Source organism: Microcaecilia unicolor, chromosome 11 (genome assembly GCF_901765095.1).
Source record: "Microcaecilia unicolor chromosome 11, aMicUni1.1, whole genome shotgun sequence".
Classification (NCBI taxonomy): domain Eukaryota; kingdom Metazoa; phylum Chordata; class Amphibia; order Gymnophiona; family Siphonopidae; genus Microcaecilia; species Microcaecilia unicolor.
The window spans coordinates 199,177,298-199,190,207 of record NC_044041.1 but is presented as its reverse complement, the minus strand read 5'-3'; the positions used below and the strand labels follow the sequence as shown (position 1 = coordinate 199,190,207).

Here is a 12,910-nt window from a genome sequence, read left to right as displayed (position 1 = left end):
GTGAGCGTCGAGAGGCTGCGTTTTGTGTACTTCATTTTAAAAACGGTGCACCCTGTATCCCTAAGTATTGTGCAAATGTAGAGTCCTTTACGATTCGGGAGTACCTTTGATGGAGAGAATCGGAGCCATCCTGGCACGCTGGGGGCCATGCCAGGATGTGGATTTCCAATGCATTTCTGAAATGAGCGGAATGTCTTTGCGCCCTTTTCTCTCTTTGCAGGTATAATTCACCTGTTCCAGTTCCTTGCCCAGATAACGGGGGCCCCGGTGTACTCTCTCCACGAGGATCTCCAGCTTCAAGTCTTAGCCGGCCCATCTGAAAGGGCCAAAGGGTTATACTTGTACACCACGCCCGTGCATCTGTACAACCTGGGACCTCAAAGTCTGAATACCACTCAGAATTGTCTTCTGGTGTTCCATAGATGCGATCCCCAGACTCATAACGTCTCTAGAAAATGACAAAGACATGAATTCTTATCCAGTACCAACCGTGAGTAGAATTTTGATTACCATACTCCTTTCCCTTGTTAACACGATGTGGAGAGGCATTTTCGACATGAAGTCTAAATTCAATTTTGGACGTTTTGCTGTAAATATCCAAAAATCAAGTGGCAAACAAACATTTTTCTGGTTTGAAACTGCCATTTCCTTGACTTTTTGTGCTCAGTGTGGCTTTTTTTTTTTTTAACAATCATTATCGGAGGAAAACAAAAAGTCCAAGGGGAAAACCCACACAAACAAGCCATTGAGATGTATGGGTGCCAGCATTCTTAGTAGAGTGAATCCCAGCAGAGCAGTGGGACACCCTAGGGGGCAATGCAGTGGACTTGACGTAGAAGGTCCCAGGTACACATCTCACCTTTACCCATTTATACTGTACGGTGAGCCCTCCAAAACCCATCAAAAACCTGCTGTACCCAACTATACACCACTACAGTAGCCCTGATGGCTGCAAGTGTCACTTATATGTGAGTACAGTAGGGTTTTGGGGGATTTTACAGGGCTCACACTTTCTACCACAAGTGTAAGAGTGGGATAGGGGTCTGAGTCTCCTTCTCTACAGTACAATGCACAAAATACTAGGCTATGCCAGGGACCTGCTTGCTGCTCTGATTGAATCCCTCCCACCCCCAAAGATGTGAAAGATACAGTACAGCTTGAGATGTTGTGGCCAGTTCTGTGACCACTGGGGGAGTAAAGGGGTCATGCCAACCCTTCCAGTGGTCATTTAGGGCACCTTTTGGTCACTTAATCATGATTGAAAAGGTGTAGACCAAAAGATCTAACTTTTAGCCCTGGACATTTTTGCATTATTCCATTATGTTCTGGGAATGCCTAAACCCCGCCCCCCAACATGCCCCTTGTTTTGAATGCACTGCAGACAAACTGCATAGCAAAGTCATTAAAAATGGGTTTGGAAAATAGCAATTTTGTACGTTAAAAAAAAAAATCCATCTGCCACTCTGTGCAGCTTTTTGGACATTTTTCTGTTTCGAAAAGGAGTCCCTTCCTAAGAACATTTTTTGTTTAATAATATTCCATCACTAGAAACAAGTTTTGGATGTTAAATACCTCATCAGAAATTAAAAACAGCAGCTTGCCAGGGCCATCTGGTACTCAGCTGCTGCTACAATGAAATGCAGAGTTATTTCTTAAGTACCTTTTAGAAACATTTTGCTCCAGCCAATTAATAATCAAAGAACAACTGTTAAGTTTGAGACATCTTAAAATACATGAACTTAGGAAGTGCTGCAATGCAAAACTGATCTTCACAAAAAGTCTACTTACAGAATGATCAAGTGCATCGTCTGATGTAAGCATCCCCCCACCCCTCCCCCAAAACTATTGCTAGGCCTTTAAAAACAAATTAAACCCTTCTCCTGGCCTGTTTAGAAGAAGATTTTTAGAAAGAACAAACTGAAATCGATTAAGTATAGGCGGAATACAAGAGCTGGCATAACACAACAGTTCAGCGACGCCTTAAGTTCTGTTGGTATTTAAAAGCAGGATCTGCCACTGTCCAGTCTGTTCTAAAATACATGGAAAATGAACATTTATACACCAGTTACAGAGCAGAAGAATCCCATTTTAGAAAAATGAGCCCCCCCCCCTTTTACCAAGCTGCAGCAAAAGGGGGCCTGTGCTGGTGTCGGCACATGGTTTTTTTTTTTACATGCGCCCAGGCCCCCTTTTACTGCGGGAAATGGCCACGCGGCAAGTAAAGCACTTGCCATGCGACCATTTCGGAGGGGGGGAGGAGGGGGAAGCTCTTATTGCCACCCATTGAGGTGGCGGTAAGGGCTCCCGTGTTAACCCAGCGGTAACCGGGATTATAGCTAGGTACAGTCCGGTGCTACAAAAATAAATATATTTTTGTTACGACGGTGCACTAGGGGTGGGAAGTTACTTCCAGTTTAGCGAGTGGTATGTCCGCATTTGGCTTACCACCACTTAGTAAAAGGGGCCCTAAATTATGTGTCCCTATTCCCCCCTCCCCCCATTGATAAACAGTTGTTTCTAAACTGAAGCTAGTATCCCTTGCCAGTTTTGCTGTTTGGAGGGCAGTAACCACTGGAGGGGGGGGGGGGGGTTGGCCAGTGGCTACTGGACCACCAGGGACCATTTTCTTGGGGTTTGGGGAGGGGGCTGGAGACCCACCAGATCTCCAGCCCTCCCTGAACCTGGGGGGGGGGATCGTCAGGGGGGACCGGAAGTCCGCTGGACCTCCAACCCCCGTTGCTTGGGGCAGGAGTAGTCAGGGCCTGGTGGTCCTATGGACCTCCAGCCCCTGTGTTCGACAGGTTTGGACTTTTGACAGCCCAGACCTGTCAAACAAGTGCGGGAGGATTGTGCTGAGCGCATGCGAGGCACAATTTGCCCGCACTTCTACCCCATGATCAGAGATAATTGCGCTGCTTAAATTTGCATGCATTATCTGTGATCATAGGTCTAATAGTGCCCCGCGCTGTTCTAGCGCTATTTTAGAGCGCGGGCTTTTGATCATCTGCCTGTAAGGGATTATGAGAGGTCATTTCCTGCAATGGAGTGCTGCTCAGTAGAAGTGCTTTAATATGTTATGTATTTAAACGTTCTTAGATCCAGGTTGGGATTTACAGCTGTTACCCAGAACATCTAGGTGAAACAGCTGGATTTGGGAAGTGGTGCAGAATATTTTTGGACAGACATGCACTCACTCCCCTTGTGAAATGGGGAAAGACTAGGGTGGGGCCTAAAATCTGCCCAGGCCATTCTCCCTTGCAATATGCAATGCTTTTAGATGTGTAAACTCAGGGTTTGCAGAGGCTCATGTAGGGCTGTCCATCATTTCAGATTTTTAATCGTGTGATTAATCACATGATCCAAATGTGAGGGAGTTGAAATAAATTTAGCCTGTACACGTGGAGGAGTATTTTCACAGCACTTAGACTTACAAAGTTCCATAGATTACTAAGTGCTTTGAAAATCAGCCCCATCCTTGTTTACATTTTTTTTTAATTGATCCTAAACACAAACACACATTGCATTCCATCTCCCCCTCCCCTTCTATGGGCACTTTCTACCTTCTTTGATTCTTCCATCCCCTATTTCTAGCATCTGTCCGTCTCCCCACTTTCTTTCTCTCCTTTTTTTTTCCTTGCACCTCTTCTTACCTGTCAGGTGCCCCCCCCAACTGCATCTCTCTCTCTATCACGCCCCCTGCATCTCTTGCTTATTTCCTCTTTATTCCCTTGTGTCCCCCCTCCTCTCCCACTCCCCCGCTCTTCTCATCTTTCTGCTGCCTCCCCCCCCCCACTTATCTGGCTCATTTCCTCTTTCTCCCACCATTGTCCCTCTCATCTCTGGTTGTTCTCCTCCTCTTTCTCCTGCCGCAGTTCCCCCCCCCCCATCATGGTCCGCATCTTCCTTTCTCCCTTTTTTTTCAGGCAGCAGCACCTCTTCTTACCTCTCCAGCACCTCTGGCAGCCCCTTCTCCCTGCTCCTCAGAGCCGCTGCACTGAAAGCCCGCTGTCATCCATGCTGTAGCCTCTCTATAACAGGAAGTTCCACCTCCTCTGACAGAACTTCCTGTTTTAGAGAGAGACTTGGAGCCAGGTGACACGCAGATGCTTTGAGTGCAGCGGCCGCAAGGAGAAGGAGCCACAGAGGGGAGAGGAGAGTGCCAGAGAGGTAAGAATGTTTTTGGGTGGGAAAGGTACATGTTAACTAGTTAAAAATTTTGCGAGTTAAATATCTAACGTGTTAATCACATTAAATGTGCAGCCCTAGGTTCATGCAATATAAAAATCCAAATTCTAGTTTATGCACATCTAAAACCGGAGTAGCACCGTCTCAAATAAGCACTTTGATGTCCTGCATCTTTTACTTACTGGACTGTCATCCTTGCCACGGACTCCAGGTAGCAGTACCCTGCAGCTGTGAAATTGTCTTTATACTTTCCCATCTCGATAGCCTCTAACCACTCGCTCACGGAACTGAAAGAAGGGAAGGCAGTGAAAGTTCGCTCCACGAGGGGGATCGATGTGCCAGGAGCCCTGAGTAGAGGAAACAGAATCACTGCATGAGACAGAGTATTAATGGATCCCTTGAATGTTAAGATGGGAGGGGGGGGGAGGGAGCTAGTGCCATGCCTAGTGGTTCAGTAGCAGGGTTGTGCACTATCCTTCTGGTTAGTGGTGGATTCATTTGGGGGTGGGGGTTGAGGCAGAGTTCATATATCCTAGGGTGGAGTAAGAGGGAAGCTGAGGAAGGGGGGGGGGGTAAATCATCTTCAGGTATCTACAAAAGAAAACTCGCATGTGTATTATGTACACAAATGTACTCGATCTGCAGCCCCTTCTTACCTCTCAACCCTCATCTCCCCTTACGTTCCTACTCGTAACCTCCGCTCTCAAGACAAATCCCTCCTTTCAGTACCCTTCTCCACCACCGCCAACTCCAGGCTCCGCCCTTTCTGCCTCGCCTCACCCCACGCGTGGAACAAACTCCCCGAGCCCATACGTCAGGCCCCTCCCTCCCCATCTTCAAATCTCTGCTTAAAGCCCACCTCTTCAATGTCGCTTTCGGCACCTAGCCTCTACACCTCTACCCCTCTACCCAGGAAATCTACACTGCCCAACTTGACATTTCGTTCTTTAGATTGTAAGCTCATTTGAGCAGGGACCGTCCTTCTTTGTTTATGTTGTACAGCGCTGCGTAACCCTAGTAGTGCTCTAGAAATGTTAAGTAGTAGTAGTAGTATTATAAATAGGAATATGTTACCCAGCAACAGACTGACAACAATAAGGTCGCTGCCCCAGAGAAGACAACTGAAGACACAGTGGAAATTAATATTATGCTAGAAGTCATTTAAATAAGCTGCAAATCTAGACAAGGAAGACCTGTACATAAAAGGTGGCTGCATCCTGTTAACATAGTAACATAGTAGATGACGGCAGAAAAAGACCCGCATGGCCCATCCAGTAAGCTGCTTGTTCTGCCCAGGAGCTCTACACTCCTCCCCGTCAACTCCGCTCTCTGAACAAATCTCTCTTGTCGTCCCCCTTCTCCTCCACCACTAACTCCAGACTTCGTTCCTTTTATCTTGCGGCACCTTATGCCTGGAACCGTCTTCCCGAACCCATACGTCTAGCTTTGGCCCCTAACCGTTACTCATTTGCCCGCCTCCTTCCCTGTACCTCTTTACCCTGTAATTCCCTTGCCCGTAATGTCTTGTCTGTCTGTTTTACTTAGATTGTAAGCTCTTTGAGCAGGGACTGTGTCTCTATGTCAAGTGTTCAGCGCTGCGTGCGGCTGGTAGCGCTATATAAATGTTAGTAGTAGTAGGGATAACTCAGTGACGTAGGGCCTGAGTGAACAGATATATGGCAGCAAAGTCTCTACACCACTGTCAGCTTGGCTGTTCCATTCCATTGTCCATTTCCTGAGCAGAGGGGGTCGGAGCCCCAAAGCAATGAGTATGAGTCATGTAACGAGGACACTTTGGGACTCATTTTCAAACCGCGTAGACTTACAAAGTTCCACAGGTTACTGTGCAACTTTGTAAATCTTAAGTGCTTTGAAAATACGCCTCTCTGCAGCTTTCACATTTCCCTAAATTACTCACAGAGTCGAGAATCGTCTTCGCTCTGTCTGAAAGAGCTGCTTGGACCAGGCAGCACGTTCAACGTTCCCACATCACGCAACGCAGACAACTCATTCTGAACTGGGCTATGGAGGACTTAAGTTGGCAACTGAACCCACACAGCAGACGCACAACACTACCCCTTGCTAACAACATAAAATGAGTGTAATTTTCATCTCTCCAGGTTTTAATCATGTTTTACGTGTAGAAAATTGCTATTATACACATGCATGTGTGTGCTCCCAAAGGAGCTCCTGCACTTTAATGATCTCCGTGCACAGGAATTACCCCGGTTGTTCCCAGCCGCCACCCACAGGAAAACTGTGATGTGCAGTGCACGGATGTTTTATAAAATAAGAACGTATGCAGACATTTAAATCTTCTTTGGAGCAGGCAAGAATTTCTGAGCTATTGGGGGGGGGGGGGGTGGTTCTGAGAATCTATTTTAACAAAGTCACAAAGATGCCTATGTTACTTTATTAAAACTTTTTTGATTTTTCACAGAGGTGCGCTATTATAAAATGAGCTCCAGTCCATCTCAATTAGCAGGTCACTCATTTCAGCACCTTGGACAGCACCTTCCACAGAGTTGCGGAGAAGTCGCTTCAGCCCAGAGCAGGTGAGGCTGGAGTTAAAAACAGGCTGAAATATGAAACTGGCTGGCTAGATTTGAGCCTGCAAAATTTGCACCTAGGATTTACTGCCTACCTTCCTTTCCCCATACAAACCACATCCTCAGGACTGCCTATTTTTGAGGGGTAAGATTTAGGAAGAAATTGCGCCGCTGGGAACTCGTTTATCAGCATGCATGAATGTGATTTAATGCAAGCCCTTTTCCTAATGCACATTAGGAAATGAAGCCCTTTAGATTTTAAAATGTGAACACCAAATTCAACGACCAGAAGGCCCCGGCTAGTCTGGCCGATTTCATTCCTGGTGCAGTGTCAGAAATCCTCTCGCTTCCTTAGAACTAGGGGGTTCACTGTGCCTGCCCTGGACTTCCGTTAATTCCCTTACAGGTTTTGTGTTTCCTGCTCAATGTGGAGCCTTCCACTAACCTTTCCAGGCTGTTATATAGCAGGAGAGAAAATATCCATTCCTATCTGATTCCGCTATCCTTTAATAATACAACTTATCCAATCTACATTCATGCCTCCCTTTCTCAGAGTGGTGGAATTTCATAAGATCATCGCTGCATGGCTCATTTTACTTTGGGACGATGTGATAACCTGTTCTGTGGATAGAAAAACCTTCCAAAGATTTACAGTTTTTTATTTTAATTTTATTTTTGTTACATTTGTACCCTGCGCTTTCCTACTCATGGCAGGCTCAATGCGTCTTACATGGGGCAATGGAGGGTTAAGTGACTTGCCCAGAGTCACAAGGAGCTGCCTGTGCCTGAAGTGGGAATGGGAATCGAACTCAGTTCCTCAGTTCCCCAGGACCAAAGTCCACCACCCTAACCACTAGGCCACTCCTCCACTGTTGCTACTATTTGAGATTCTACATGGAATGTTGCTAGTGGAATAGCAACATTCCATGTAGAAGTCGGCCCTTGCAGATCACCAATGTGGCCGCACAGGCTTCTGCTTCTGTGAGTCTGACGTCCTGCACGTACGTGCAGGACGTCAGACTCACAGAAACAGAAGCCTGCGCAGCCTTCTACATGGAATGTTGCTAGTGGAATAGCAACATTCCATGTAGAATCTCCAATAGTATCTATTTTTTTTTTGTTACATTTGTACCCCACGCTTTCCCACTCATGGCAGGCTCAATGCGGCTTACATGGGGCAATGGAGGGTTAAGTGACTTGCCCAGAGTCACAAGGAGCTGCCTGTGCCTGAAGTGGGAATCGAACTCAGTTCCTCAGTTCCCCAGGACCAAAGTCCACCAGCCTAACCACTAGGTCACTCCTCCACTTTTAAAAAAAGACAAAACGATGCTTTAGGGGAATTTTTTTTTTTTTTTTTACCTTGGACAAGTGGAAGTTCCAAACTTAGTATTTTCTGGATTCTGAACCATTTTGGTTAGAATACTGTGGATCTGTGAAAATTTGGGCCTGCTGCTTCGGTCTCTCTGCCAGCAGTCCAACATTAGCTGATGAAGGGCAGCTGGACAGTTCATGGGGGAAGGAAGGCGGAATCCGTCTTCTATTGCCTTGATAACCTGGGAGAATGAAATGCAGGTCAGTGGTGGGGGATCAGCCTTCAACACAGATATGGAGATGGCAACATGTGGTTTTTCCTAATAATATATAAATAATGAGCATTGCTCCTACGATATCTTAACCAAGAAACTGCAAGCATTTGTGGACATTCATTCATATTGCATTTCACAACCACAAACACGTATGTGCTTTTTCCTAAGCTCCGTGCTGGAGAATTAGTTGTTGGATGAGGCCAGCTATCGCTTATACTGTTAAGTGCGATATTCAGTGCTTAACCACCTAAGTGACATTTCAAAAAGATAGGACTGACTGTTAAACATAGGTGGTTATGAGGGAGTTTCAAGATGGCGGACGCAGCTTGTTAGCGTTCGCCGAGTCTCCCTGGACCTTTCCTTTTTGACTTCTGAAACAAGATTTCTTCGTTTAAAATGCCCCATACTAAAAGGAAAGGGGTGGTCAAGAGCTTACCACCCGCAGCGACGACCACCCGATCGGTCCAGTCGACCCTCGACGCTTTCGCTACAAGCACGCCACGGGCTACAGCGGTGAGGAGTTCTGCTGTGGAGGGGGTCGGAGGAGCGACGCCTTCCCTGGAACACGATGCCATCACTCTATCCTCACCGGATATTTCCCCTCCCCCGTGTCCCGCGCACTACCGAGAAGCGGTGGATTCTCCAACAACGTCCGAAGTTGACGTTGTGGACTATTCGGCGGCTGGCGCTGCTGAGGCAGTGAACGGGAGGGATCTTCAACAACAAGAGCATGCAGCTCACACGGAGGTAACCCTTGAGGCCATATGGGCAATGTTAAAAACTTTAAATCAAACAGTTCTAAAGGCAGCTGCTGATACAGCTTCTTTAGTGATTAAAGTAGACTCTTTGCAAACCTCATTTGAAAAAATCAAGCAAGATACTGCTATACAGAATGAAGTATTTCAACAAGAGATTTCTACTATAAAAAATACAACACTCTCTCTGGTAAAAGATAAAACTTTTATTCATAGCAAAATAAATCAATTGGAGAACTATAATAGGAGACTTAACCTGAGAGTTTTAAATTTCCCCAAAATGGTTGAACTGAGTGGTTTGGAACTATTCAAAAAATATCTTACTGAGGTTCTCGGTTGTTCCTCTGAGATGATTCCTCCTATAAATAAAATATATTACCTTCCAATACCAAAAAAAAAAATGGAGGAACAAGGGAGAAAATCAGAAGAACACGGAATCCAAGCTGAAGGATTACAAAACTTAACGGCTTTTCTGGAAAATTCATTACCTGCAGTTTATACTCGTTCAACTTTACTTGTTTCTTTGGTCTTCGAACAAGACCTAAATTCAATTATGAAACTGTATTTCAAAAATGCTCAAAAAACTTTTTTGGGATCTCGCTTGTGGATTTACCCAGATGTCACTAAAATTACCCAGGAAAAAAGACGGGAGTTCCTCTTATTGAGAGATGAAGTTAAAGCTCTGGGGGCTAGCTTTTTGCTAGCATATCCATGTAAATGTCAAATTAAATATTTGGATAATAAGTACATTTTTTTTGAACCTGAACAATTGAAAAGTTTTGTTGAAACAAAGAAGATTGTCAAGTGACCTCTTGGACTAAGGGGAACAATGAAGTATTGAGAACCCGTGGGGCGGTCTAGGTCCTATTACCTAAATAAGGGAAATAATTTGATTTTGTCTCCTCAAGTTCTTTAACTCCCCCTTATTTGTGGTCTAAGATAGGAAAATATTGTTTCTAAGGATATGTGAAATATTATTGTGATTTCTTTTGAATGATTTTTCAATTCCGAGTTATCTTAAACAAGTATATCTTGTAATTATGTGAAACTTATAAATAAATAAATTAAAAAAAAACATAGGTGGTTATGTGGTTAAGAGCTGACCCTGCCCTCTGACCACCCATAAAATATCCAGTTTCGAGCTTAGCAGTCTGTGGTGATAACCAGGTTAACTATCGCTGCATAGCAGTAGACACCGACTTTGTGGCTCATCGTAAGACGATCAGCAAAGGCTGCACATCGCTGTATCCGATCCAAATGTGCTGTGTTAACACATAACTCACATCTTGATTGGACATGTCCCAGTAAGGCCTTTCTGCATAGGACATCACTTCCCACATCACTATCCCAAAACTCCAGACGTCGCTGGCACTACTGAATCGCTGGTACTGGATGGCTTCTGGAGAGGTCCACAGTACAGAGCTCTTCCCACCCTGAAATGAAAAACCAAGCAGATTTGAAAAACAGAGTCATCGGGCAAGAGAGTATGATTTTATCCTGTTCCCCTAAAATATTTTCTTATGGCAGAGAGTGGGGGGAGGCATATTATAGCTCCAGATGCCTCCCCCACCCTCTGCCATAAAAAAAGAAAGGCATATGGAGCTATAATGGGGGGGGGGGGGGGGGGGGAAGTCTTTGATCTCTCTAGCTATATATATAATTATGTATATCTATTTATTTATATATAATATATCTCTATCTAGAGCTAGATAGCACTAGATCTTGATGGATCTAACTCTAGATCAATAGCTTTCTAGACAGATCTAGACTGAACAAGTTAGATCTCTATCTAAGATCTAGATAAATCAAGAACTAGATAGATCTCGATCTAAGATCTAGATTAGAGAGAAGGAATTGGGACTGGACAGACTGAATGTACCAACTAGTCTGTCATCATTTGTGAATGTCACTAATTTAGCCTGAGTTGGCCAAAATAAGTAGGGTACAGATGAATATGATAGCTGCCACCTAAAGGTCATTAATATGCTTATAACTTCTGAAGACGTTAAAAAGAGTCATAAGATATTAACACATTGTAAAAGCAAAATAATTGTTTGAACAGTGCAACTGTTCTGATTCTTGAGTGCTCGGCCACTCGGAAGACTGAACTCCTTGGGTGACTCTTTAATCCTGAACCCTTAGAATCCCAGAAATGATTTCATTAGCATGCAGCCGAAAAGTACAAAGTCCATGAATGTTTGCCTCGGCCTTAATAAAATACGATATTATAATAAAATGTTTTATTTCTTTCTACTGCAAAAATGTTCACGTTTATTGCCCGATTCACACCCATTGAGTTATTCTAATAAATATAATTCTATTCCATAGTTACCCAGGCACCGAAACTAATGCAGATTCACCCAAACTCCATTATGTTGCCATGGAAACCAATACGTAGGTGCTAGAATCCGTAACCTCTCATATCGTATTCTTATGTAAACCATCACATTTTCATTCAGCCTGATGTGTTCACACTGGCTCGAATTGATTTTAATCTAAAATAATACATATTTCAAATGAAATGAAATGTAATGTGCCTAACTGAACTCTATGCATGGTCTTTGATTCCCTCCCCCACCCCATACCACCCAGCAGTCTCACAGGTTTAGCTCCCAGGGCATTTAGAGAGCACGATAAAGTACCCTCATTTAGAGGATGATACGGGAACACACTGTCCCCTTGTTATTCTCTAAAAGCTCGAGACTGGCCTTAAACAGGCTCTTGTAACTAGATGGAACAGCATCCTATATAATAAAACGCACCTCCAACATTGTGAAGCTGACTGCATGGCTGAGGCATTCCTGCTCTCTGTATCCATCTCCTGAATTGACATCACGTACTTCCGGGTTCGTCACAAGCAGAAGTGACCAACCACACGAGGTTTCTCAGCTTCAGAATGTTGGAGGTGCATTCTATTAAATAGGACTGGTCAGTTCCTTGAAGCACAGCCAGAGCGCAGCGTCCTGCACAGTAACGCTCAGACACCAGAGAGAGAGAGGGGGGGGGGGGAGGTATCTCTGTCACACACACACACACACACTCTCTCTCTCTCTCTCACAGTCAATGTCTTTCTCTCACTCTCATACACTGTCTCTCACACACTCTGTGTCTCACACTGTATCACATTTACTCTCTATGTGTCACACAGTCACTCACACACTCTCTTGGTCTCATACACTCAGTCTCACAGAGAGTCTGTGTCTCACACACACTCTCTCTCGCACATACACTGTATGTGTGTGAAACACACTCGCTCTCACACTGTTTCACATACGCACTTGCACACACTCTCATTCTCACACACACACACTCTCTCTCTCACACAGACACACTCGCACCCAGACTCACTCTCTCTCTTTCTCTCTCTCACACACAAACACTTGCACATTCACTCTCTCTCTTGCACACAGTCACTCTCACATACAATCTCTCAAACATACACACTCCGAGGAAATCCTTGCTTTCGCCCGTTTCATTTGTGTCAGAAATGGGCCTTTTTTACTAGTCTATATAGAATAAGATGCTGGTGTGAATGTGTAAAAACTTAACATATGTAACTGGCAACTGAATTCAATGACTGAAAAAAAAACTTAGATAAATGTTTTAAAAAAGTGGATGCATGCCACAGCTAAGAGTGAGACCCCCACAGCACATTGTTGGATAGCCTGACACCCCGAGCGCTGTGGTGTTCTAAAGAGAGGCTTGGGAAGCCCTGGTATTACAGCAATGCTTGTAAAGCTCAAGAGTATGCCAGGACTTCCCCGATCTGGCCTGGGAACACCGTTGCCAGTCGGGGTTTCAGGACATCTACAATTAATACCCTAAGTTACCAAAA

At 44.7% G+C, this 12,910-nt stretch overlaps 1 protein-coding gene across 1 annotated transcript in view; it reads right to left on the bottom strand.

The window, feature by feature from the left end:
• Window positions 1-333: 333 nt before the first annotated feature.
• The window catches only part of LOC115481021 (ephrin type-A receptor 7-like), a 222,736-nt gene continuing 210,159 nt past the window's right edge, over window positions 334-12,910 (bottom strand). The window contains exons 14-17 of the mRNA XM_030220005.1: window positions 10,359-10,508; window positions 8,094-8,287; window positions 4,368-4,532; window positions 334-448 (exon numbers count right to left, since the gene is read on the bottom strand). Of these exons, the coding sequence (XP_030075865.1) occupies window positions 334-448; window positions 4,368-4,532; window positions 8,094-8,287; window positions 10,359-10,508 (624 nt within the window). The remainder of the gene's footprint in view (window positions 449-4,367; window positions 4,533-8,093; window positions 8,288-10,358; window positions 10,509-12,910) is intronic.